Genomic DNA, 26,913 nt, shown 5'->3' on the forward strand with positions numbered 1-26,913 from the left:
TACTAGAAATATTACACATACAGAAAAGTACATAAAATATAAATATATAAATTAAATCATAAAACACTCATATAAACACCAAAAAAAGGGACATTTAAGTGCCTAGAAATCCTGCCTGTGTCCCTCCCTTATCTTAATACCTTTCCTTAAGAAGTAACTATGAAGGACTTCCCTGGTGGCGCAGTGGTTAAGAATCCACCCGTCAACTCAGGGCACATGGGTTCAAGCCCTGGCCTGGGAAGATCTCACATGCTGTGGAGCAACTAAGCTTGTGTGCCACAACTACTGAGCCTGTGCTCTAGAGCCCGCGAGCCACAACTACTGAGCTCACAACTACTGAAGCCCACACGCCTAGAGCCCACCACAATGAGAAGCCTGTGTACGGCAAGGAAGAGTAGCCTCCGCTCGCCGCAACTAGAGAAAGCCCGTAAGGAGCAATGAAGACCCAACGCGGCCAAAATTTAAATAATTAATTAAAAAACAAACAAACAAACAAAAACCCAGTAACTACTGATCTGCTTGCTTTTTTTTTTTGCTTTGCCCTCTAAGTATGCACCCCTAAATGCTATGGTTTATTTTGCTCACTTTTGAACTCTATAAATAGAATCATACATTATATATTCTTTTGTTTTTGGCTTCTTTCAATCTACATTTAAGATTCAACCATATTATTGTGCAATGCTATAGATAATTTATTTTTGATGTATATTAATTGATTTTGTTGTCAATGGACATTAAGGTTGTTTCTAGTTTTTGGCTATCATGAGCTATGCATGCCATTTTGAACATTCTTGAACATGTACATTTATGCAAGTGTTACTTTAGTGTGTATATCTAGGAGTGGAACTGCTAGGTTATAAAGCATGCCTATTTTCTAGATACTGTCAAACTGGTTTTCCAAGTGGTTGTACCAATCAATCTATGGTCCCTTCAGCAAAGTATGAGAGTTGTTACTCTTGTTTTCTTCTAGAGATTCTTTTTTTTTTTTTTTTTTTAACATCTATTGGAGACACAGACCTACTACAGAATGGACTTGAGGATACGGGGGGGGAGGGGTAAGCTGGGACGAAGTGAGAGAGTAGCATTGACATATATACACTACCAAATGTAAAATAGATAGCTAGTGGGAAGCAGCTGCATAGAGAGTCTTTTCAATTTGGTTTCTCAACATTTTGTTTACTTGGGAAATCTATACAAAAGGATGTGGTTAATATACACTTTTTCCTGGATTTGTAAGTCAAAGAATTGTTAAAATTATAGTAGCAAAGCCACATACTAAACATAGCAAATAATCTACATGATGAGGATCACAATATAATTTATGTGGATAAACATGTACAATTTCTTATCTTAGTTGGCTTTTAGAAGAGAGATAGAATCTGGACATATAGAAGTAGAGAAGCAAACAAGTAAAAACCAAATAGACAAACAAAATTTTTAAAAATACATTTGAAAGCCCACCTCTACTCCTTTCTAAATTCTTGTTAGTAAATAAGTGTTGATTGAGAAGAATTTATGGAAGCCCAACACAGCTTAATATAGTAAAAATACCATCACCAGGACTTAGGACCCCTCCCTTCCTTTGAGAATTAAATGATAATTCTTCCCCCTAACCACTTTTCTTGCGATATAATTGACATATAATGTATTTGTTTAAGGTATACAACATAATGGTTTGATATATGTATCTATTGCAAACTGATTTCCACAATAAATTTAGTTAACCTTGGTCACCTTATATAGTTATAATATTTTTCCTGTGGTGAGAACTTTTAACATGTATCTCTTAGCAACTTTCAAATATACAATATTGTTAACTGTGTAGAGTCACCACGAAGTACATCACATCCCCAGAACTTATTTACCTTATAACTGGAAGTATGTACTTTTTGACCACCTTCATCCATTCCCCTCCTACCCATCATCCACCCCACTACCCCACCCACCTCCTCATCTGACAACCACCACTTTGTTCTCTGTTTCTGTTAGGTTTTTTTTTTTTAGATTCCACAGATAAGTGAGATCATGCATAAATGAGATAATTCTTGGTAAGGACTTAGCACAGAGCCATACACAGAGTAACTAATCTGTTTGATTTTTATTGTGATCATTTTTTGACATCCAAGTAAGAGCTCATTAAACACAAATTAATCTCATCTCTACTTTAAAGCCAGAGTATTTTTCTTAAAGTAATAAATCTTAACTATTTGAACTTCCAGCCAGCTAAATCAAACATTGAATTAAGGCTTTCCACATTTCTTCAAGGAAGAATTTTTTTAATATTACACATTGAAGAAAGTGTTCATTGTAGAAAAATTAGAAAATAGAGATATAAAAATAAGAGTATGTCCACCCAAAAACCTGCCTACAGACGTTTATAGGAGCTTTATTCATAATTTCCAAAACTTGGAAGCAATTAAGATGTCTTTCAGTAGGTGAATAGGTAAATAAACTGTGGTACATCCAGATAATGGAATATTATTCAGCACAAAAAAGAAATGAGCTAGCAAATCATAAAATACACGGAAGAAACTTAAATGCATATTACTAAGTGAAGGGAGCCGATCTGAAAAGGCTATGCACTGTATGTATGATTCCAACTATATGACGTTCTGGTAAAGACAAAACTGTGGAGACAGTAAAAGATCAGTGGTAGCCAGGAGTTTGGGGGAAGGGAGAAATGAATAGGTAGAATGCATAGGATTTTTAGGGCAGTGAAACTATTCTATATGACACGTTAATGGTGGATACATATCCAAACCCAGAATGCACAGCACCAAGAATAAATCCTAATGGAAACTATGAATTTGGGAGTGATAATCATTTGTCAAAGTAGTTTCAGAGATTGTAACAAATGTACCACTCTGCAGCCCAGTGTTGATAGTAAAGGGACCTATGACTGTGTAGGGGCAAAGGGTATATGGGAACTCTGTACTTTGTGCTCAATCTCACTATGACCCTAAAACTGCTCTAAAAAAAAATCCATTTTTTTAAAAAGCAGGGAAAAAAGGAGTAAAGAAAAAAATTAAACAAATCCTAACACGTTTTAAACATTTTGGTATATATTCTTCTGAGTTTGATAATATTTTATTGTTGTTGTATTCCATAAACCTTTCAAAATCCCTGCCTTTTTTTTTTCCATTGATACGAGTCAAGAAAGAAATCTGTTCACCTTGCTTTGAAAGATGTTTTTAAAGTGGTGCTTCTCAAACTATAAAGTGTGTACAAATCATTAGGATTTATTGAAATTCATGTTCTGATTAGTAGGTCTGGGGTGGGGACTAAGATTCTGCATTTCTAACAAGCTCCTTCTTTGGGCTGCAGACTAATCCTTCTACAGCAAGGTTCTGGAGCTTAAAGTGAAACAGTTTCCTACTTTTAGAAGAGTGATTTGACACTCTTTTTTGTGGAATTTTTTTATTCCTTGAACTGCAAACTAACTGCTTCCAAGATGCTCGACATTGCTAATTATTAGAGAAATGCAAACCCAAAACTACAATGAGGTTATCACCTCTCACCGGTCAGAATGGCCATCATCAAAAAGTCTACAAATAATAAATGCTACAGAGGATGTGGGGAAAAGGAAACACTCCTACACTGTTGGTCGAAATGTAAATTGGTGCAGCCATTATGGAAAATAGTATGGAGGTTCCTTTAAAAAAACTAAAAATAGAGTTACCATATGATCCAGCAATCCCACTCCTCGGCACATACCCGGGAAAAGATGAAAACTCTAATTTGAAAAGATACATGCACCCCAATTGCACTATTTACAATAGCCAGGACATGAAAGCAACCTAAGTGTCCATCAACAGATGAATGAATAAAGAAGATGAGGCATATATAATATCATATATATGTGACATATATATGACATACACACACACATAATGGAATATTACTTGGCTATAAAAAAGAATAAAATATTGCCATTTGCAGCAACATGGATGGACCTAGAGATTATCATACTGAGTGAAGTAAGCCAGATAGAGAAAGACAAATATTATATCACTTATATGTGGAATCCAAAAAAAACCACAAATGAACTTATTTACAAAACAGAAATAGAGTCTCAGACATAGACAACAAACTTATGGTTACCAAAGGGGAAAAAGGAGGGGGGGTAAATTAGGAGTATGGGATTAAGAGATACACAGCAATATATATAAGATAGATAAATAACAAGGATTTACTGTATAGCACAGAGAACTATACTCAATATCTTGTAATAATCTATTATGGAAAAGCATCAGGAAAAAATATGTATAACTGAATCACTTTGATGTACACCTGAAACTAACACAACATTGTAAATCAACTATACTTCAATAAAAATAAAATAAAATCACTACTGGTAGTGAAAAAAAAGTTGGAGGTGAGATGAGTGGGTGGGTGAGTAGTTGTTTGTCAGAAAGAAAATACGATGTAGAAAGGATTAAGAGGTTAATGTGGTGAGGACAATAAACCTGTTGTAGATGCTCTATAAATATTTGACAAGAATTAAATCTAGCATAGTGTGAATATAATTCCTTTTCAAAACTACTTACTTCTGCCTTTATCTTGCATGTAATGTCATTTTAGATTGTCATAAACACAGCTCTCCTTTTCACTAAAATGATTTTGTAACTTTTAACATTCATTAAACGTTTTGTCTATCAAGAAGAACAAACAAAAAAAACCCTAACTGCTTCTAAATGTCTTTCTGATATTTCAATTCCTACAGTCTCCGGTTAAGGAAAATCTTAAATCAGCTGGGCTGTAGGACTAGGTAAAACCTTGGTGAAAAACTATGACAGGAGAAGCGAGAGGCGGAACCTAAAGTGAGAGGAAAGCAGGAACTGAAGAAGCGGAGGAGGGATTTCAAACTTGGACGAGAGCCGGTTCTGTTTACCGGAGGGACCGGAAGAACGCTAGAGTAGTCTCCGCACCATGGCGGGTCCTGTCAGTTTGAGAGAGCTTTTAATGGGCGCTTCAGCCTGGACAGGCTCTGAAAGTCCCGAGGGGTCCCCTACAGAGGGTGGTGGGAGCGCGGCTGGCGGACCGGAGCCTCCTTGGCGGGAGGATGAGATCTGCGTGGTGGGAATCTTCGGCAAGACGGCTCTGCGCCTGAATTCCGAGAAGTTTTCACTTGTGAACACCGTGTGCGACCGACAGGTTTTCCCCCTATTTCGCCGCCAAGATCCTGGAGACTCGGGGCCTGGAATCAGGACCGAGGCTGGGGTCGTCGGGGAGGCTGGTGGAGCCGGGGTCCCTGGCGCCGGGTCCGGTGATCCAGTTCGGGGAGGTGTAGCTGTCGCGGAAGGGAACCGAACTGAGCCAGGTTCCCAGGACTACAGCCTTCTGCAAGCCTATTACAACCAGGAAAGCAAAGTTCTGTATCTTCTTTTAACTTCCATCTGTGACAATTCCCAGCTTCTCCGGGCTTGTCGGGCCCTTCAGAGCGGGGAAGCTGGAGGTGGCCTCCCTTTACCTCATGCGGAAGCGCACGAGTTCTGGAAGCATCAAGAGAAACTGCAGTGCCTCAGTCTCCTTTACCTTTTCTCCGTCTGTCACATCTTGCTTCTGGTCCATCCCACTTGTTCCTTTGACATCACTTATGATCGAGTATTCAGAGCCCTGGATGGACTGAGACAGAAAGTACTGCCCCTCCTCAAAACAGCCATTAAGGATTGTCCAGTTGGCAAAGACTGGAAGCTAAACTGCAGACCTTGCCCACCTAGACTCCTTTTCCTCTTTCAACTCAATGGAGCACTCAAGGTGGAACCCCCTCGGAATCAAGACCCAGCTCATCCAGAGAAGCCCAAGAAGCATTCTCCCAAAAGGAGACTGCAGCATGCCCTGGAAGACCAGATTTATAGAATCTTCCGGAAGAGTCGTGTCTTGACTAATCAGAGTATCAACTGCCTCTTTACTGTGCCGGCCAATCAGGCGTTTGTGTACATAGTTCCTGGAAGCCAGGAGGAGGACCCAGTAGGCATGTTGCTGGACCAACTTAGGAGTCATTGTACTGTGAAAGACCCTGAATCTTTGCTGGTCCCTGCACCCCTTTCTGGGTCCAGGCGATACCAGGTGATGAGGCAGCACAGCCGACAGCAGCTTTCTTTCCACACTGACACTAGCAGTTCCAGTTCTTCTGGGCAGCTAGTGGATTTCACTCTTCGGGAATTCCTATGGCAGCATGTAGAGCTAGTACTAAGCAAGAAAGGTTTTGATGACAGTGTGGGCAGGAACCCACAGCCTTCCCATTTTGAACTTCCTACTTATCAGAAGTGGATCTCAGCAGCTTCAAAACTGTACGAAGTAGCTATCGATGGGAAAGAGGAGGACCCGGGCTCTCCCACTGGGGAGCTAACGTCTAAGATTTTAAGCAGTATTAAAGTCTTGGAAGGGTTTTTGGATATTGACACAAAATTCTCAGAGAACCGGTGCCAGAAAGCTTTACCCATGGCCCATAGTGCCTACCAGTCAAATTTGCCTCATAATTACACAATGACTGTCCATAAGAATCAGCTTGCCCAGGCTCTTCGAGTATACAGTCAACATGCTAGGGGTCCAGCCTTTCACAAATATGCCATGCAGTTACACGAGGACTGCTACAAGTTTTGGAGCAATGGCCATCAGCTCTGTGAGGAGAGGAGTTTAACTGATCAACACTGTGTACATAAATTTCACTCCTTACCTAAATCAGGTGGCCAAAATTTTCTCAGTATTTTGAAATCAAAACTTTGAGCTGTGTTTTTATTCTTGTTTTAAGAGAGTTTGTTCATTATGTCTTTAAAAAGAGGGCCCTGCAGAAATTTACGTACATCAGATTTAAGTTTTTTCTCCTGCTGTAAAAAGAAAAATCAGCTATGACTACTAATTATGTTCTTGTATTTAAAGAATGAACCCTAGGGGATTAGTAAATGAGAACTATTAAATAATACAAAGTTTCAGGAATTTCATATTAACATTTTTACCTTTTGTTTAACTGAAATGAATATAGTGAAATGTATGGGCACTATGATGATGATAAAATTTACTTAGAGACCCTAAAAGTTTAGATTAAAAATACATATTATGTCATGTATTTTCACTTGCTTCTGTTAGATGTGTTTAGTCAAGTTTTTGTGTTTTGGGTGGTTTTTTACTTCTCATTTCCAAAGAACTGGTTGGAGAAATTTGGGGGTTAAGGTGCAATTGAATGCAAAATAAATTTGGGTCTGCATTGTGTGTAAAATTAATAGTGACTTATATTTTCCAGGAGAAAAACCAGAGCCTGATAGAAATCCTCCTGTGCTGTATCACAATAGCCGAGCTCGATCCACTGGTGCCTGTAACTGTGGAAGGAAACAGGCACCTCGAGATGATCCCTTTGATATCAAGGCAGCTAACTATGACTTTTATCAGGTAGGCTCTACATTTTTTCCTCCTCTTCTCTCTCTCTCTCTTTTTTTTTTTTTTTTTTTTTTTTTTTGCTAACGACCATCTGAGTAAAAATATACTTTTTCAGGAGCAAAATATCTAGATAAGTAAATGTGACTTGCAGTGTGATATCTAACAAGGGAAATTTCTTTATATGTACTTATTTGCTTACCCATTAACTGTTGATCTTGCTTTTTAATGTGAAGCATGTGTTGTTTTCAGTGAAAGGTTCACAGGATTAGTTTGTTTGTTTTTTTCCTTCCTCCATAGCTTCTGGAAGAAAAATGTTGTGGAAAATTGGATCACATCAATTTCCCAGTATTTGAACCAAGTACTCCAGATCCTGCTCCTGCCAAAAACGAATCATCTCCTGCCCCTCCAGATGCAGATGCTGATAAACTTAAAGAAAAAGAACCTCAAACCCAAGGAGAGAGCACAAGCCTGAGTTTAGCTTTGAGCTTAGGCCAATCCACAGATAGTTTAGGTACCTATCCAGCTGACCCACAAGCAGGAGGAGATAATCCAGAAGTTCATGGTCAAGGAGAAGTAAAAACTGAGAAGAGACCAAACTTGGTTGATCGGCAGGCATCCACGGTTGAATATCTCCCGGGCATGCTACACTCAAATTGCCCCAAAGGTCTCCTACCTAAATTCTCCAGCTGGTCTTTGATTAAACTAGGCCCTGCTAAGTCTTATAACTTTCATACTGGTTTGGACCAACAGGGCTTCATTCCAGGAACAAACTATCTTATGCCTTGGGACATTGTCATCAGGACTAGGGCTGAAGATGAAGGAGACTTAGACACAAATTCTTGGCCTGCTCCAAATAAAGCTGTTCCTGGAAAGAGAAGTGCAGTTGTAATGGGAAGAGGAAGACGGCGAGATGACATAGCGCGAGCATTTGTGGGCTTTGAATATGAAGACTCTCGAGGACGAAGATTTATGTGCTCAGGACCTGACAAAGTAATGAAAGTAATGGGAAGTGGGCCCAAGGAATCAGCTTTAAAAGCCCTGAATAGTGATATGCCCTTATATATTCTGTCATCATCTCAGGGTAGAGGGCTAAAACCACATTATGCTCAACTTATGAGGCTTTTCGTTGTGGTTCCTGATGCTCCTTTGCAGATAATACTAATGCCTCAGGTAAGAAATATAACCCTTTTTGTCCTCAGACAAACAAAAAATGCCGATGCTTGTTTTGATTATATGAAAAAAGTACAGGGTATCAAACTAATTAAACAGGTCTTAATTTTAAATACCTCTTATACCTAACATTGTGTTTCTTGAAAAATAGATTGTAGGTGTGTTAATCAGTTCACCCATCAATTCACGTCATCTGGTTAGAGGCAGAACTTGAAGTTAAAAATCTGTAGAAAAGCAGGATAGTATTTGAGATTATTTAATGTAATATCAGATATGATTGGAGTTAAGAATGTACACATTACCTGCTTAATCTTATGTGCTCTGTGAACTTATCCTTTGTTTAGGCACTTATCTTTCAGGTGTTTCTTATTGAAATATATTAATCATATAACCTGTGTTTTTCAGGTTCAGCCAGGCCCACCACCATGTCCAGTATTCTACCCAGAAAAACAAGAAATAACTCTCCCACCTGATGGCCTCTGGGTTTTGAGATTTCCATATGCCTACGTGACTGAGAGAGGACCTTGTTTCCCTACGAAGGAAAATGTGCAGTTGATGAGTTACAAGGTGCTCCGTGGGGTTCTTAAAGCAGTAACACAATAAGTGTTTTCCAGCCAGTACAGTCCTAAACTGGAGCTGATTTTTGGTTTTGGTGTGTATGGGGTGATTTTTGGTGTGTGATACTGTGTTTTCTTGAACATAAAATGTGTTTTGGTTACAGGAGTTCAGTATTTGGACAGTAATTGTTCCACTGTTTCATGATATTGTTGATACTTATTGTAAATGGGGGTACAGCTTCCTAATAAACATTGTTTATTCTAGAAAAGGACCTGAAATACATGGTTGATACCTCCACTCTCTCTTTGTTTCTGTTTCACTGTCCATAATAAAACATATTTCTATTATAACTGAATGTTGCATTATCAGGTTGAGCCAAAGCTTTGTTATTGCTAAAATGTTTTAGCTGGGATTTTCCTTAAAATGCTGCTCCTGAAATTATCTTCAAATCAAGATGATCCAGGGCTTCCCTGGTGGCGCAGTGGTTAAGAATCCACCTGCCAATACAGGGGACACAGTTTTGAGCCCTGGTCCAGAAAGATCCCACATGCTGCAGAGCAACTAAGCCCAGGCGCCACAACTACTGAGCCTGAGCTCTAGAGCTCGCAAGCCACAACTGCTGAAACCCGCGTGCCTAGAGCTTGTGCTCTGCAACAAGAGAAGCCACCGCAATGAGAAGCCCATGCACCACAATGAAGAGTAGCCCCTGCTCACCGCAACTAGAGAAAGCCCGTACACAGCAACGAAGGCCCAACGCAGCCAAAAAATAAATAAATTTTAAGAAAAGAAAAGGGGGAGAGAGAGAGAGAGAGGCAGAAACCACAGTATCTTTAAAAAAAAAAAACGAGATGATCCAGTAGGTTATCTGGTAATTGTATGAGGACTTAATTGCAAAAATATGTCCTACTGTTTGGCTTACCATTCTGGTACCTGAATTACATTGTTTTGTTCTCACCATTTTATTCTTGGACTGATGAGATACCATATTTTAAATGAATGCTCTCTGAACTAAAACTTATTTATCCAGGATATTAGTACATACTATGAAACAATTTGCTAAGTGATACAAATTTTATCAATTCATATCGATGTTAACGTTCACCAGCATCAACATGATGACACTGATATATCACTAATTAGCTAAGTGTGCAAAATAAGTTAATATGCCAGAATTCTAATGTAACTGATTATATTTTCCTGGGCACATTGATTTTGAAATGCTGAGCAAATAGAATTGGAGATTTTAGTTGCAATATATATGAAATGTAGTATTTGTTTTTATTTATTTATTTATTTATGGCTGTGTTGGGTCTTCGTTGCTGCACGCAGGCTTTCTCTAGTTGCGGCGAGCGGGGGCTACTCTTCATTGTGATGCGTGGGCTTCTCATTGTGATGGCTTCTCTTGTTTGGAGCACGGGCTCTAGGCACGTGGGCTCAGTAGTTGTGGCGCACTGGCTTAGTTGCTCCACGGCATGTAGGACCTTGCTGGACCAGGGCTCGAACCTGTGTCCCCTGCATTGGCAGGTGGATTCTTAACCACCGTGCCACCAGGGAAGTCCCATGAAATGTAGTATTTGTTTAACACATCTTGCTACCAGCTTAAAACAGTTACTTACTTAGGTTTTGATTTTTAAATCTATATAGAGAAACACATAACTGGCAGCCAATTTAAAACTGTAATTTAATTAGGTGTATTTTTATGCCTATTTTACTGTAGTTTAATTAGGAAGAGAATCTGAGCCAATATGAAAATTAGTCTATATTCTTCTTTCATCTCAGCCTTATTTTTCATCCTTTTCCTTTGTATCTTTCACTCTTTTTATATCAGTTTTAAAAATCACAATTACTTTTGTATTAAGCATAGTCGTTAGTAGTTGCATTTGGGAAATATAGCTAGACTGTTCTGTAGGACATATACTAATAGTTGTATTGTTTTTTAATAGCCTCTAAGACTTGACTAACAGGTTGTGTAAGCTTGTAGGTCAGAGGAACTATAAGAAAGTAGTTTATGAGAACAGATAGATTTCAGAAGAGCAAACCTGTGTCTTTTTTTCTTTATTTCCTTTTTGATATCATTCTACATGGAACAACTTTACATTACTGCTTAAATTAGTAAGTAATTTTCCTTGATTATATTTGGTTACAGAAGCCACCTTAATTTGAATTTCTATAGCATTTTTAAATACAAAACTTTTTTTGTTTAAGTATTTACAGTGTTGTGTTAGTTCCTGGTACACAGCACAGTGATTCAGTTATACGTATATATATACATATTCTTTTTATTTTAATATACCCTTGTAGCTTATTCATTTTGTGCATAATATTTTGTTCCATCTGTTTGTTTGTTTGTTTATTATTTGGCTGTGCTGGGCTGTGTTGCGGTGCGCGGGCTCCAGAGTGCACGGGCTCAGTAGTTGCGGTGCACAGACTTAGTTGCCCAGCGACATGCGGGATCTTAGTTCCTGGACCGGGGTCAGATCTGTGTCCCCTGCATTGGAAGGCAGCTTCTTAACGACTGGACCACCAGGAAAGTCCCTATATATGCATATTCTTTTTCACGTTCTTTTCCATTATGGTTTATTACAGGATATTGAATATAGTTCCCGGTGCTATACAGTAGGACCTCGTTTATCTTTTTTTTTAATTGGCCATGCCATGCAGCTTGTGGGATCTTACTTAGTTCCCCAACTAGGGGTGGAACCTGGGCCCTCAGCAGTGAAAGCACAGAGTCCTATCCACTGGACTGCCAAGGAAGTCCCTATCATTTTATATACAATAATTTGTACCTGCTAATACCAAATTCCTAATTTATTCCTCCCCCACCCCCTTTCCCCTTTGTTAGCCATAAGTTTGTTTTCTATGTCTGTGAGTCTGTTTCTGTTTTGTAAATAAGTTCATTTGTGTCATATGTTGGATTTTACATGTAAGATATCATATGGTATTTGTCTTTCTCCTTCTGACTTACTTCACTTAGTAAATACAAAATTTTTATGCTATTTGTACTTATAACTTGCTTAAGATACAATTGCAGCACTTCTTCATGCTTGTTTTTATCCATAAATAAGTTTACAGGGTGTCACATTAGAGAAATGTGGACTATGCAGGTCTGTATTGCTTACTACCTTTCTCTTTAGTCCTACAAACCTTATTTCAGCAAACTTCAAACGTGATGGTTTTTTTAAAGAAATTATATTTCTTCTGTAGCAGCATTTGCATTGTCCTTTGCTTAGCAGATTTTTTTTTTGAAATATAAGCAAATGTTTCAAATTGATTCTTTTTTAAGAATCACTAGGACAGAAGGGCATTCTTTGGCTTATTGGTAAGTCTTTTGATGTGTCCTTGAAGAGTTGTATAGAATTAAAATTTTTAGGAAGTAAATCATATTTTATTCAAGAGTGCTAACTATTTAAAGGACTACTATGATAAACCTTATAAAGTAAATTACATTAATCTAATTTTTTAAATGGTTTCATACGTTGGTTTACTTAAAATTAAGACTCCCCTGCACTACTTAAACAGTGAGTTTTGTTTCTTAGTTTAAATTAAAAATTTAAAAAGACTTTAAAGGAACAGGAAAAAAATTAGAAAAATGGAACTAGAGAAGCCTGATTTATAAAAATAACAATAGCTACTGTGTACTGAATGGCACACAATAATAATAGCTATTTCTTGAATATCCTCTTGTTAGGTAATTTAGTAAGCATTTTGTATACATTGCCTCTAATCCTCAGAGCACTGCAAGATAGATATCATCCATTTTATCAGGAAATTAAAGCTTGAGGTGATTAAATAATTTGTCCCAGGTCACATAGCTAGGAAGTAACAAAGTCAGAATTTAAATTGAGGACTCTGACTTCAAAGCTGTACTCTTCCTATGTTCTGCCTTCTTAGAAAATATAAAAATAAAACCTGCGTGTCAGTTTCTCCAGCTGAATATTTTGATTCTGGTCTTAAGACTTGTGAATAGGTGAGTTTTGGGGTTTTTTTTAAGATTTATTATTTGTTTACTTTATTATTTTTTTTGGCTGTGTTGGATCTTAGTTGTGGCATGCGGGATCTTCGTTGAGGCATGTGGGATCTTTTGTTGCGGCGTGTGGGTTTTTTCTCTCTCTGTAGTTGTGGTGCGTGCGTTCCAGAGCCCATGGGCTCTGTAGTTTGTGGTACGTGGGCTCTAGTTGAGGCACATGAACTCAGTAGTTGTGGCACGTGGGCTTAGCTGCCCCGCGTGGGATCTTAGTTCCCTGACCAGGGATCAAACCCACGTCCCCTGCATTGTAAGGCAGATTCTTTACCACTGGACCACCAGGGAAGTCCCCTGGGTGAGTTTTTAATGTCAGAAAAATGAGATATGGTAGACACTCTTAGAGGACTATATGACCACAGTTGCTTATTACTTCCTTTCTCCTACAAAGTTACATGTACTTGAGGATCAAGTGACTTATTTATTTGGCTGCCGGGTCTTAGCTGCGGCACGTGGGATCTTTGTTGAGGCATGCAAACTCTTAGTTGCTGCATGTGGGATCTAGTTCCCTGACCAGGGATCGAACCCGGGCCCCCTGCATTGGGAGCGTGGAGTCTTAGCCACTCGACCACCAGGGAAGTCTCGAGTATTGAGTGACTTTTATCCTTTATATTATCCTGGCTATTTTCTCAATATAAAAGCAAGACTCCTTAGTTTACAATCCCATGTAAAACAATTTTTGGTTTTGAACATACCTTTGTTGTTTTTGTAAAATGAATATGTAGTCATTGTATCTGTTATTGTTTCATAGGTTTTTTTTAAACAAAGATAAGAATAAGTTACCTGAAGTTCCACTGCTTTGCTAAATGCTCTCTGCTAACCAGTGGCAACATTTTAGTGAATATCCTTATAAACATCTCATGCAGACAGTCACATGTGGATATGTATTCAATTTTACATAACTGCAATCATAGAATACGTCTTGTTCTGTAATCTGCTTTTTTTCACTCTACAGTATATGGTAGACATTTTTCCTGTCAATAAATGAATGTATTATTAATAGCTGCATTGTTTTCCCTTATCATGAATTATATAATCTGTCCTTTATTGTTTGATATTTAAGTTCTTTTAAATTTAGGGCTTCTATGAACGATGGAATACCAGGGTGCATACATCTTTTATTAATACTTGTGAAATTTTCTTTGCAGAATAAACTGTTAGGCCTGGGATTGATGGGTCAAGGGATATACACATTTTACGTTTTGATATATTTTGCTAAATTGCCCTGAAGAAAGTTGAACCATGCTCTAACCTAGTATCAGATTCCCACTGTTAGAGTTGAGAATCCTAATGGCAGTCTGCCAGTCTGTCTGCACACTAGCTGTTTATTGCAGCAGTTTTCTTATTTAGCATAGTATCACACTGTAATTTATGGGTTCCTTTAGAACTCTTGGGTAAATGCCTTCTGGTCCCAATGATCTATGTTCCTAGTCAATTGCATCTGCTATCTAGAACCCTGATAATTTGGGCAATACAGTTGTAGATGGGGTTGAAATGACAGGTTAAGGAAACATTTGACTAGCATGAATGTTCTTTTCACTATACCGCATCCTGGATCTGCTACCTCTGATATGCTTCCAAGGACACTTTTTAAGTGGGAATTTCCTTAATGCTATCTTCCATGAAGAGCAAGATTATTTTTCAAATCTTTTATTTTTCGTAAGATCAGTACTATCTTCTCCAACCCCTTGAACTGAGTTAAGATTGATGACCTTGTTGTTATATCAGCCACTAGCTGTATAGTCTTGGGCAAACTACTTAACCTCTCCAGATATCAGTTTTCTCTTCTCAATGAAACAGGCCAGTGATTTCTTTTTTTTTTTTTTCTTTTTTTTTTTTTGCGGTACGCGGGCCTCTCACTGTTGTGGCTTCTCCCGTTGCGGAGCACAGGCTCTGGACACGCAGGCTCAGCGGCCATGGCTCACGGGCCCAGCCGCTCTGCGGCATGTGGGATCTTCCCCGACTGGGGCACGAACCCGTATCCCCTGCATTGGCAGGCGGACTCTCAACCACTGTGCCACCAGGGAAGCCCGATTTCTTTTTTTTTTAAGTTTTTATTTTTCCTTATTTTTAACATTTTTTTGGCCATGCTGCACAGCATGCAGGATCTTAGTTTCCTGACCAGGGATGGAACCCATGCCCCATGCAGTGGAAGCCCAGAGTCTTAACCCCTGGACTATCAGGGAAGTCCCAGGCCAGTGATTTCTGATACTCTTTCTTTTCCAACATTTTCCCCCTATGATAATTGATTGCCTGTGCTAATTGCCTTTCTTGGCTTAAATAATGTCTTATTAACTTTGGAGTCTCATAAATTTCCCGCAAAATATGGCCTTCATCTTGGAAGATATCTCTCATCATATAAGTGCAATTTTTTAAAAGATGCTTTTCTACTATTATACTTTCACCTGTTCTTTCATTGGTGTTAATTTTCTTGGGCCTGCACTAAGGCGTGTGTGCTCCTGCTTGGTTACTTATTTTGAATAATTCTGTATACTTTCCCCAACTTTGTTGCTGAATCCTAACCACTAGGCCACCAGGGAATTCCCTAGGATACTTTCAGTGCTTTCATTTTACTTCCTTAGATCCTCAAAATACTGCTCTGAGGTTAGATATTATTATCCCCCATTTTACAGATGTGAAACTGAGGCTTAAACTAAGTGATATGCCCAGAGTCACTCAGTTTATAAATAGCATAGCTATATCTATGGGTTCTAGGGACTTCCCTGGCAGCCCAGTGCTTAAGACTCCGTGCTTTCAGTGCGGGAGGTGTGGGTTCCATCCCTGTTTAGGGAACAAAGATCCCACATGCTGTGCAGTGTGGCCAAAAAGTAAATAAATAAATCAATCTATGGGTTCTACATTTAGAGCTCTGTCTGCTACGCCACTGGTGCCTCTATAGTTGAAGGTTAAATATTCTTAGTTACATTTTTTTTCCTGGTAATATTTATCATATACATATATCTATACTAATCATAAAGTAGTCATCAAATTTAAAGTTGCTGTCAAGAGAGATTTTGGAAAAGGGAAACAGAACCATGAGCACAGCTACTCTATAGGATATAATTTGACAGCCCTAAACAGATACTTTCCTTAATTCCTAACAAGGCAGTATTTTTCAACTTGTGAGTTCCCTTTAAATGTTGTTAATTTTAAGTTTGGTTGTATGTGGAAATTTTTATACTTAGTTCTCTTCTACAAAGGCTTTATCATTTCTTTGCGTATATTGGTGTTAGACCAAGAAATAAGACTACTGTGTTGGTAAACGGATGCAAAAGTCTTTCTCTGCAACTTTTTAAAATCTAATGAAGGCCCTTGTTTTCAAGAATCCTCCAAATTTTATTTACTCTTCTTAAAGGAAGGTAAAATCTTTGGGAAGTCATTATTAACAGAATGTGTGAGTTGGAAGTTATCATTTAGTAAAAAAATTCCTCATTTTACAGATAAGAAAACAGAAGAAAGAAATTTGCTTAAGGCCAGAGTCAAGAATCACATGATTTTAAATAATCACTCTGCATTCTACTTCTGTGAGAGACCTGTTTTTCTGGCCAAAATTTCTCCCTCAGCCCTGGGTTAATTCTTTTGCACTTAAATGTGGCTTTTAGAATTAGTAGTTTGTGTGGGATGAAAGGAAATTTAGTTTCCAGTCTTCCCAAGACTTTTAAGTTATAACCTATAACCTTGTCAACGTTTCCTTATTTTAAACGGACTTGTAAGTCAACAAACATTTGACTGCCTATCGCGTACAAGGCATGAGGTTTGCATTTTAACAGTAAAATGCGAGAGGAGAGGAACCATCCCTCAAATACTTGACTGATAAACTAGTACCTTTGATGGTATGTGTGACAAAAGGGAAAATTCTCCCTTGGCTGGACAAATGAGTGTGTTTATTATTTGTTTTCAGTAAGCTTTAACTCCTCCATCGGTAAGAGTTCTTTGCACTTCTTCGACTAGGGCTAAAGACGCGCCCTGGAATCATCCCTTTTTGATGTGAACTTTCTCATTATGTCAGGCCTTCCTGAAGGCTATCCTTGAATAGCCTTTTCGGTCCGAGTGATGGCGAAGGCACTGGCGGGTTTCCAAGCATTCGACTCAACTTGCGCTGCGAGTCGGACCACAAAGCTAGGTGACAAAAGCGGGCTCTGGGACCTTCGCCGGCTCATACCCTGCAGCCTGAGCGCGCCTGCGTGTCGGAGCCCCTTTGTTGCTTGGCTGCCAGAGTCCGGCTGCGCCTGCGTGTTGGACCGGCGCCGGCAAGTGCGCTGCACCGCTGGCACCGGCTGGGGGCGAACAGACCTCTTCAGCAGCTGCCGCCGCCGCTGCAGCCGTTGCGACCGTCTCAGCGGAGTTCAGAGGGCCAGGCGGTGGGAGACTTCCCACAGGGTGGCTGAGATGTCGTCCACCGCGGCTTTTTACCTTCTCTCCACCCTGGGAGGGTACTTGGTGACTTCCTTCTTGTTGCTCAAATACCCGACCTTGCTGCACCAGAGAAAGAAGCAACGATTCCTCAGTAAACACATCTCTCACCGCGGAGGTGAGAGGGGTCCCCAGAACCAGGTGTCGGAGGTGGGGGAGGCCCCCCACCTTGCCCCAGCACGACTAGAGCTGAGGGTCCTCCGCAAAAGGCAGGCGGGTGGAAATACGTGAGAGTTTGAGGAAGGATGGGCGTGTGTGGATAGAGGGCTCCCCCGGAGGTGAAGGCAGTGTGGAGGGGAGGTCGCCTGAAGGAAGGAAAGGGGTCTTGAGACAGAGCCAAGGTGGGGACCTCTCGAGTGCGGCGATGTCAGGGGTTCTCAGAAGGAGGAAGGACCAGGGTGAGAATGAAAGGTAGATGGAGGTTTCTCGGAGGAGGGAAGGATGATGGCAAGCTACCTTCCTAGCAGTGAGGCACAAGTGGGGAGCACCGGGCCGAGCCGGGGGTACCCCGCAGTGGGGAACCGGGAACAGACTTGTTCCGAGACAGCCAGTGGCTGAGCTTGTGGGAAGATGGGGCGAACTGCTTCCAGGGCTGAGGAACTGCGTGAACCTGGAGCGTGGTGCAGCCTGGGCATCTGCAGTCCCTGGGGGCCGGTCCCAATTCACCCCTCCATCCCCCCATTCTAAGCATGATAATTGAGAAGAGGGGGAAACCGAGTCCCTGAGCCGGGGACACGTCCCAAGGTCACGGTTATAGCTTGGGCTGGACTGGGACAGAAACTGGAGCGTCCTGGTTCCCAAAGCTGCAAACCTCGCACCTGTTTTTTTTTTTTTTCCAACCCCACCTTGCACCCCAGCAGTGACCGGTGGATTTCCAAAGACAAAAAGATGATTTAGTTAATGACAGGACTGTATTGTTTGACGAAAACAAAGAAGTTTCTTTTGGAACAGCGTCTTGCGAAAAGGAATGTAGATGAACCCTCTCATTTCCCAGACAGCAGGCCAAATCTTTGCCTCTTCATTATTGTGCAATAATGTCTTTATTTCATTTCAGGCATGATGTATAAAATGTTGTGAGATTGGATTATTTCAATCAATTTTAGCTTGTTCTTTAGAGATGAATGTTAAACTAGGTTAAAATTGCTTGGAATTTACAGTCTAATACTTGAAATGGTAAAATTCTAGTTTACAGTCTAAAATTTGATTTAGTACCATGACTCCTTTGCTAACAAGAATTGGCCAGGAATAAGGGGTTTTTTGTGTTTTGGGGTTTTTTTAATTTAATGAATTTATTTATTGGCTGCATTGGGTCTTTGTTGCTGCCCGTGGGCTTTCTCTAGTTGCGGCAAGCGGGGAGCTACGCTTCATCGCGGTGCGCAGCCTTCTCATTGCAGTGGCTTCTCTTGTTGTGGACCACGGGCTCTAGGTGCGCGGGCTTCAGTAGTTGTGGCATGTGGGCTCAGTAGTTGTGGCACACGAGCTCTAGAGCGCAGGCTCAGTAGTTGTGGCACACAGGCTTAGTTGCTCCGCAGCATGTGGGATCTTCCCGGACCAGGGCTCGAACCCGTATCCCCTTCATTAGCAGACGGATTCTTAACCACTGCGCCACCAGGGAAGTCCCAGGAATAAGTTTTTAAATATCACAGAAGTACATTAGCATGCTCCTGTAAAATCTGTATAATTTAATCAGTTACACATAGTACTAAAGAGTGACTTCAGTGGTTATGCTAGTCTCCTACTCATGAAAAGTGTGAAAGGTTTTAAGGGATCTATCACCAGCTAAATGCCAAGTTATTTCTTATTTGGTTTACCTGTATTTTAATGGATACAAAGTTAAATTGTAGGATGACATATGACTACTAACGTGCCTTCAACCACTACAGCCAAAAAAACAACTTTTAGTGTTTGAGTTGTTGCCATAGAAGTATTTTCGATGGTAGTAGTCCTACTCGGGAGATAGTCAGTACCTTCTGCCAGTTGTGTTTACTGATTTAAAAAAAAGAAAAGTGTGCTTACTAAAAACCCAAAACAAAACTAGGTCCTCTAAAAAGCTATCTAAACGGTCGTTATGGGTGATCTAGATTTTATTTTAGAAGAAATAATCTTAACTCTGTAGGCTTGAAATACGTTTACAGTCCTAAATCACTGTAGTAAATTCCTGTGTGTTAGTGCTTAATATGCTTTTGTTGAGTATGTATGTCAAATAATACAGTTGAATCCAGGGTGATAGCGGATATATTTACTAAAAAACACTTTGTAACTCAAGATACTAAGTTTCTGGAAAATAATAGACTAGGAAGCAGTCAGCTTCTGCTTGCTTTTTATTTTTGTCTTGGACACTGATAACAGCAATCAGTGTTATCTGTGCAAACTTTTCCATGCATGTCACGAACATTTGGGCTAATTCTCTATTGCCCTAACTGCAAATACCTGATATTTCATGAAAACCAGATGTATGATCATTCCAAGATTGAAACATTGATCATTATATATGTATAAAGTATATACATCTGAATTGCTTTAACTTAAAACTCTTAATGTGTACTATATTATGTCTGCTATGAAAGCACTATCACCTGAGTCAGATTCTGGACCTATCACTAGTTAACCTTGGGAATAAGCCTTGGTTATTATAGAAGCAATATAACCTTGCTTCTCTTTGGGTTGTTATGAGGATTAGGTGTACAGAAAGCACTTTAAACACAGTAAAATTGTTTAGAAATATAAGCATGGATACAAGGGGTCACATTTGTATTTTGCAATAGGACTTTGAGTTGAGTGAGAGAAAATGAGATCACCCTATACTTAATGTCTTAGTTTTAATGAACACTTTTGCCTTTTACTGATTGATTGTCCTTGAAAGTAGAAAATACTCTAATGTTTTAAAAATTAAGTGGTGTAGGCCTGCTTTGTTCTTACCTCATTAAAGCATACATTGTATTACATTATATTGTAATACCTGCTTCCCTTATTAGACTATGAGTTCCTCAAGGGCAGATTTTAGATTTTACTAATGCTTGGGTCTCTAGCCTCTAGTACAGATCCTAACATACACTTAAAATAATAGCTTGCTGTCTGCTAATTATCTATTGTGTGCTAGATACTTTCCATGTCTTTCCTTATCTATTTGACCAAAGAACACTTTTTGTAACTACGGTGTATTGATGAAATACCAATAGGACCAAAGATGTACCCTTTGGGTTAAATCGAGAGCAAGTCATACTCTCAAAGTCTATTTTTATAATTTCTCTATGAAATTATGAATTTTATTAATATTTTTACAATTGCATAAGTAACTCATATTCATTGTAGAAAACTTGGGAAATATAGAAATTAAAAAAGAAAAAATAGTTCCTAAAACTCACCATCCAGACATAATCTCTGTTAACATTTTGAAGTATGTCTTTTTTTTTTAATATTTATTTTTATTTATTTATTTGGCTGTCAGGTCTTAGCTGCCGTACGTGGGATCTTCGTTGCCGTGTGTGGGATCTTTTAGATGTGGCATGCGAACTCTTAGTTGTGGCATGGGGGATCTAGTTCCCTGACCAGGGACTGAACCTGGGCGCACTGCACTGGGAGCGTGGAGTCTTAGCTACTGGACCACTAGGGCAGTCCCCTGAAGTGTATCCTTTAAGTACGTATTTTACTACATTTGGAATCATACCATATATACATATATTTCAAATGCCCACTGAGTTAACTAGAGTTAGGATAGCAGGGAAATAACTTTTTCATACTCCCTAAGCTATCTCTATGGGCCAATTGAATTAAGCAACAGGCTTTTAAAAAAGAGATTCATTTATTAGGGTTCGGTGGCCAAAGAATTAAAAAAAAAATCAACTGATAAATTCCTCACCTTACCTTTTAATCTTTCACCCTTGGTTGCAAGGCAAAGTACTGCCACAATCTGGGCATTTTGCCAGATTGATTTCAGAGGTGATAAGTTTGAGGGTAAATATTGCTCATGGACACTGGCTGCTTCTGAGTCCTAAACTTTGTTTGCTCAAGGAGGAAAGTGAGGCATCAGTTTGAGTCTCAAAGTGTCACTGGAAGTATTTTGGTTTTGGTTTTGTATGAGTGTGTAAAGGGAGGGTAAAAGCAGGTGTTATCTATATTTCCCTGTATTAAAAAAATTATACATATTACAAACTTAGAAAAATTAAATATCGTTATAGAAAAAGTTGAACGTATGACAAGATAGCAAAAACCACTTATTGAAAAGAGCACACATATGGTGGTTAGTTGGTAAATGCTGCCGCTGTATCGATATACACTTTGAATATCATCCTTCTATGCTATTGATGTGTTTAATTTTTTTCTTATATCTGCAAATATATATTTCACTAATATTTTCCCCTTGAAATATAGAAACAATTCCGCAGTGTTCCAGGGATCGCATATTGAGAAATGCTCTTTTGTATATACCATCTGTAGTCCTTACAAGCTCTTCATGCTCTTATGGAAATATATATAGTTTCCAAAGTGCACTATAAATGTTGAATGAACAAGTGAATTTAGAAGTGGAGAAGGAACTTACTTTGTTGCTTGATTTACTGAATAACAACTCCATTTTAAGTTGATATAAGGTTATGTCTTCAAACATTAAAATATGTTTTATTTGCACTAAGCTATCTTTTCCAATATCAGAAAAATTTTAATTTGGAAGTTGTTCTTTTGTGGCTGGTGCATATTGTCATATTTGTCATTAGTTTTATAAACATCACACACACACACACATATAGCATGTATACAAAAGATGTTAATGATAGTGGTCATTGGAGGATAACTGTAAAACAAATGTACAATGTTTGTTGAATGTTTATTGGTATGTAAAACATTTGGGAGGTAAAAAGGAAACTGACCAGACATTTCTTTCCTTTACAGCATTTAAATCTAATTAAAGATACAAAAGAGAATGTTTCCTTTACTTTTCCTATCCTAACAGAAATTAACCAGTCACAAAGTAATTATGAGGTACTATTAAGAGAGGAAAGTTAACATAGAATGAAAAATTGGGAAATATAGCTTTGTATAGTATTAGGAAGTGAAGCTTTCTCAAAGAAGTGAAAAATGAGAACTGGCGGAGAGGGAGGCAGGGGGACATAAGCAGAGAAATTATGAACAAATTATAGTAGCACAGCATGTCAAATCTATGATACTCATCCTCATCCACATTTCATAATTAACTTCATAACTAATTAACAAACTTTTGTTTACATGCTGAATGGTTATTTGCAAAGCCAGGCATTAAGCTGCTTATTGAGGAAAAAGAAAAATTAACGGCAGGTGTGCTCTATGAATGATATGATGATAATTGAAAGGAGAAGGAATTCAAACCATTTCGTGAGAGAAGAGCTATCACCAAATAATTCTTTGGAGAGGAATGGCATACTTTTAAATTAGTCTACTTTTAAATTAGTCCCTTAGTTACTCTCGGGGCTTTCACCATATGAATCTTAACAAGTAATTTGTGGGTATTATCATTGTAGGATTTATCTTCAAGCTTTACAAACAAGTGTAAGAATATGGAAATAAGGACCAATACGAGTAACTTATCTGTAAAACTGAAATAAGGAGAAATATGAATGGAAGCATAGAAACTGCAGCATAGTTAGTGGTAAAAAGGGTGGGATCTGAAGTCATACTGCTTATGCTCGAAATTCAGTTCCCCTTGTTGGCTATGTGATCTTACCAATTTTATTTCCGGAGATGCCAGAAATCTTGCCATGGTTGTGGGCATTTTAATGAAATAATATATAGAGTGCTAAGCACAGTATCTAGCTTCTATTAATTATTAATATCTTGACCACCTTTTCAATATTTTATTTTATTTAGTACTGGCTATTAATTTTATAAAGTAGATCAAAGATCTTAATAATGCTTGCATGCTTAAGCTCTTAGGTTTAAATGAATTACAAATAAAATTAATATGGAAAGGAGACATAAAAGACAAACAGGTAGACTTTGAATGTAAATATTAGTAGTAAAAATTATATTAACTGTGGGGAAATTTATTTCAGATTTCTGAATCTCTATTTTATATTTTTCCTAACTCCTTTTCCTCAAAACAAAAAGAGCCAACTATAAGTATCTTTTGAACTTTTTATTATGGAACATTTTAATCATATACAAAAGTAGTAAGACTCTATCACTCAGGTACAACTAATTATCAACTCATGCCCAATGTTGTTTCATCTGTATCCCTGCCCATTCTTCTCACCTGTACTATTTTGAAACAAATATCATATCGTTTCAAACTTAATAAATATTTGTTGAACACTGTTTTGCGGAATATTCTTACACATGTATATTACAAAGCCCTTGCTATTGAAATTTGAGAAGGCTTACTTTCCCATCCCAACTTTGGAACCAACTTAGAAATAAAATGCATGCAACAGAAAGATAGAGGTATGGGACTTCCCTGGCAGTCCAGTGGTTAAGACTCTGTGCTTCCACTGCAAGGGACTCAGGGAACTAAGATCCTGCATGCTGCGCTGAGCAGAAATTTTGTTCCTTCTGAGGGTGGGCCACTCCAAATTAAGGGGACTATGAAGGGCTGAGTCACAGATGGACGGACAGCTCTTTCTCCTACGTGGCTTCTGCTCCCATGGGGAGGAGTATATGAGGGAATAAAGAAGGGTTAAAAGTGTTCCTTCCATTCTTTTCCCTCCTTGCGGACTAGAGTGGAATTTTCCTTCACTAGGTGGGAACAGGTAGCTGGGGATAGATGTTCCTCTCAATACTTGCCTTCAAAAAGCCTTCTAGGGCTTCCCTGGTGGCGCAGTGGTTGAGAGTCCGCCTGCCGATGCAGGGGACACGGGTTCGTGCCCCAGTCCGGGAAGATCCCACATGCCGCGGAGCGGCTGGGCCCGTGAGCCATGACCGCTGAGCCTGCGCGTCCGGAGCCTGTGCTCCGCAACGGGAGAAGCCACAACAGTGAGAGGCCCGCGTACCGCAAAAAAAAAAAAAAAAAAAAGCCGCCTCAGGGTTTAAGTGGTGTACCAGAATATAAAAAACATAGGACTTAGAAATAAAGGCTTTTTGAACAAACATTTAGGCATAGCATACATGTGGTAGCACTAACCTTAAGTGTACAGCTTAATATCTTTTTTAATATATGTGTACATCCAGGTAGCCATTTACTCAGATCAAGATATAGAACATTTCTAGAATCCCATAAGATTCCCTTGGTTCCCTTCCCAGTCTATCCTTCTCCATCCCCAGAGGTGACCACTCCTCTGACTTTTCTGATCATTGAATTTTTAAAAAATTTATTTTATTTTTGGCTGCGTTGGGTCTTGGTTGCTGTGCGCAGGCTTTCTCTAGTTGCGGTGAGTGGGGGCTACTCTTCCTTGTGGTGCCCGGGCTTCTCATTGCAGTGGCTTCTCTTGTTGCGGAGCACGGGCTCTAGGCGCACGGGCTTCAGTAGTTGCGGCCCGAAGGCTCTAGAGCACAAGCTCAGTAGTTGTGGTACACGGGCTCAGTTGCTCCGCAGCATGTGGGATCTTTCCAGACCAGGGCTCGAACCCATGTCCCCTGCATTGGCAGGTGGATTGTTAACCACTGCACCACCAGGGAAGCCCTGATCCTTGATTATTTAAGACAGTGGTTTTCAAAGTGTGGTCTGTGGACTCCTGGGAGTCCCCAAGACCTTTCATGGGTCTACAAGGTCAAAATTATTTTCATAAGACATTACTTACCTTTTTCACCTTGTTGACATTTGTACTGATGGTGCAAAAGCAGTAGTCGGTAAAACTGCTGTTGCTTTAGCACAAATGAAAATACTGGTACCAAATGTACTAGTAGCCATTGTATTCCTCACCATCATGCACTCACATTTTTTTTTAAAAAGGCAGTTTCATTTAAGAATATCTTTGATGTATTAGAAAAATTATTAATTTTATTAAATTTCAATCCTTGAGTACACATAAGTTTTAATATTCTGTGTGACAAAATTGGAAGTACACAAAAATCACTTTTGCTGCATACCAAAGTAGGAAGATGATTGTCTTGAGGAAAAGTACTTGTGCAATTGCTTGAATTCTGAGCTGAATTAGCCTTTATTGTTTTCCACAGAACATCATTTTTTTTTTTTACATCTTTATTGGAGTATAATTGCTTTACAATGGTGTGTTAGTTTCTGCTTTATAACAAAGTGAATCAGTTATACATATACACATGTTCCCATACCTCTTCCCTCTTACGTCTCCCTCCCTCCCACCCTCCCTATCCCACCCCTCCAGGCGGTCACAAAGCACCAAGCTGATCTCCTGTGCTATGCGGCTGCTTCCCACTAGCTATCTACCTTACGTTTGGTAGTGTATATATGTCCATGCCTCTCTCTCTCTTTGTCACAGCTTACCCTTCCCCCTCCCCATATCCTCAAGTCCATTCTCTAGTAGGTCTGTGTCTTTATTCCTGTCTTACCCCTAGGTTCTTCATGACATTTTTTTTCCCTTAAATTCCATATATATGTGTTAGCATATGGTATTTGTCTTCCTCTTTCTGACTTACTTCACTCTGTATGACAGACTCTAGGTCTATCCACCTCATTACAAATAGCTCAATTTCATTTCTTTTATGGCTGAGTAATATTCCATTGTACATATGTGCCACATCTTCTTTATCCATTCATCTGATGATGGACACTTATGTTGTTTCCATTTCCGGGCTATTGTAAATAGAGCTGCAATGAACATTTTGGTACATGACTCTTTTTTTTTTTTTGCAGCACACCGGCCTCTCACTGTTGTGGCCTCTCCCATTGCGGAGCACAGGCTCCGGACGCGCAGGCTCAGCGGCCATGGCTCATGGGCCTAGCTGCTCTGCGGCATGTGGGATCTTCCCAGACTGGGGCACGAACCCGTGTCCCCTGCATCGGCAGGCGGACTCTCAACCACTGCGCCACCAGGGAAGCTCCATGATTCTTTCTGAATTATGGTTTTCTCAGGGTATATGCCCAGTAGTGGGATTGCTGGGTCATATGGTAGTTCTATTTGTAGTTTTTTTAAGGAACCTCCACACTGTTCTCCACAGTGGCTGTATCAATTTACATTCCCACCAACAGTGCAAGAGGGTCACAGAACCCCATTTTCACTTTAAAAACTGACTGACGAACTGGTTATTCAGCCTTGAGTATTCAGCAGATATGTTCTTGAAAATTAATAAAGTGAGTCTGTCATTAGAATAAAAAATAATCTAGCTGCCTTCTATTAAAGCAATGCCAATGATTAAATTTGAGCTTTCAAGCAAAAATTAGACTTCTGAAAAACTTATATCATCCACTGTGAGCTTGGTAGCTTTCCAATTTTTAAAGATTTTCCTGATGGTATCAGGTATTAACAAATGTGATTTTTAAAAAATATTGTGTA

The 26,913-nt window shown here is 39.3% G+C and overlaps 2 protein-coding genes across 3 annotated transcripts in view; both read left to right on the top strand.

Moving 5' to 3' along the window:
• The first annotated feature begins 4,879 nt into the window (after nucleotides 1–4,879).
• Nucleotides 4,880–9,455, top strand: SMG8 (SMG8 nonsense mediated mRNA decay factor). The gene is made up of 4 exons (XM_067714084.1): nucleotides 4,880–6,688; nucleotides 7,244–7,389; nucleotides 7,675–8,547; nucleotides 8,953–9,455. The coding sequence occupies exons 1-4, from the start codon at nucleotides 4,930–4,932 to the stop codon at nucleotides 9,148–9,150; spliced, it is 2,976 nt and encodes a 991-aa protein (XP_067570185.1). The 5' UTR covers nucleotides 4,880–4,929; the 3' UTR covers nucleotides 9,151–9,455.
• A 7,724-nt stretch (nucleotides 9,456–17,179) lies between these two features.
• The window catches only part of GDPD1 (glycerophosphodiester phosphodiesterase domain containing 1), a 44,281-nt gene continuing 34,547 nt past the window's right edge, over nucleotides 17,180–26,913 (top strand). The window contains exon 1 of one of the 2 annotated variants that reach the window (XM_067715072.1): nucleotides 17,180–17,657. In XM_067715072.1, the coding sequence (XP_067571173.1) occupies nucleotides 17,180–17,657 (478 nt within the window). The remainder of the gene's footprint in view (nucleotides 17,658–26,913) is intronic. The other variant, XM_067715073.1, reaches the window with a different exon arrangement.

The sequence above is a fragment of the Pseudorca crassidens genome, chromosome 19, assembly GCF_039906515.1.
Source record: "Pseudorca crassidens isolate mPseCra1 chromosome 19, mPseCra1.hap1, whole genome shotgun sequence".
Lineage (NCBI taxonomy): Eukaryota > Metazoa > Chordata > Mammalia > Artiodactyla > Delphinidae > Pseudorca > Pseudorca crassidens.

Bases quoted from the DNA above. Each gene is read 5' to 3' on its own strand.
- SMG8 (XM_067714084.1), top strand. From the start codon at position 4,930: ATGGCGGGTCCTGTCAGTTTGAGAGAGCTTTTAATGGGCGCTTCAGCC. The intron at 6,689-7,243 runs GTGGCCAAAATT...TATATTTTCCAG, and splicing joins TCACTCCTTACCTAAATCAG to GAGAAAAACCAGAGCCTGAT. The intron at 7,390-7,674 runs GTAGGCTCTACA...CTTCCTCCATAG, and splicing joins CTAACTATGACTTTTATCAG to CTTCTGGAAGAAAAATGTTG.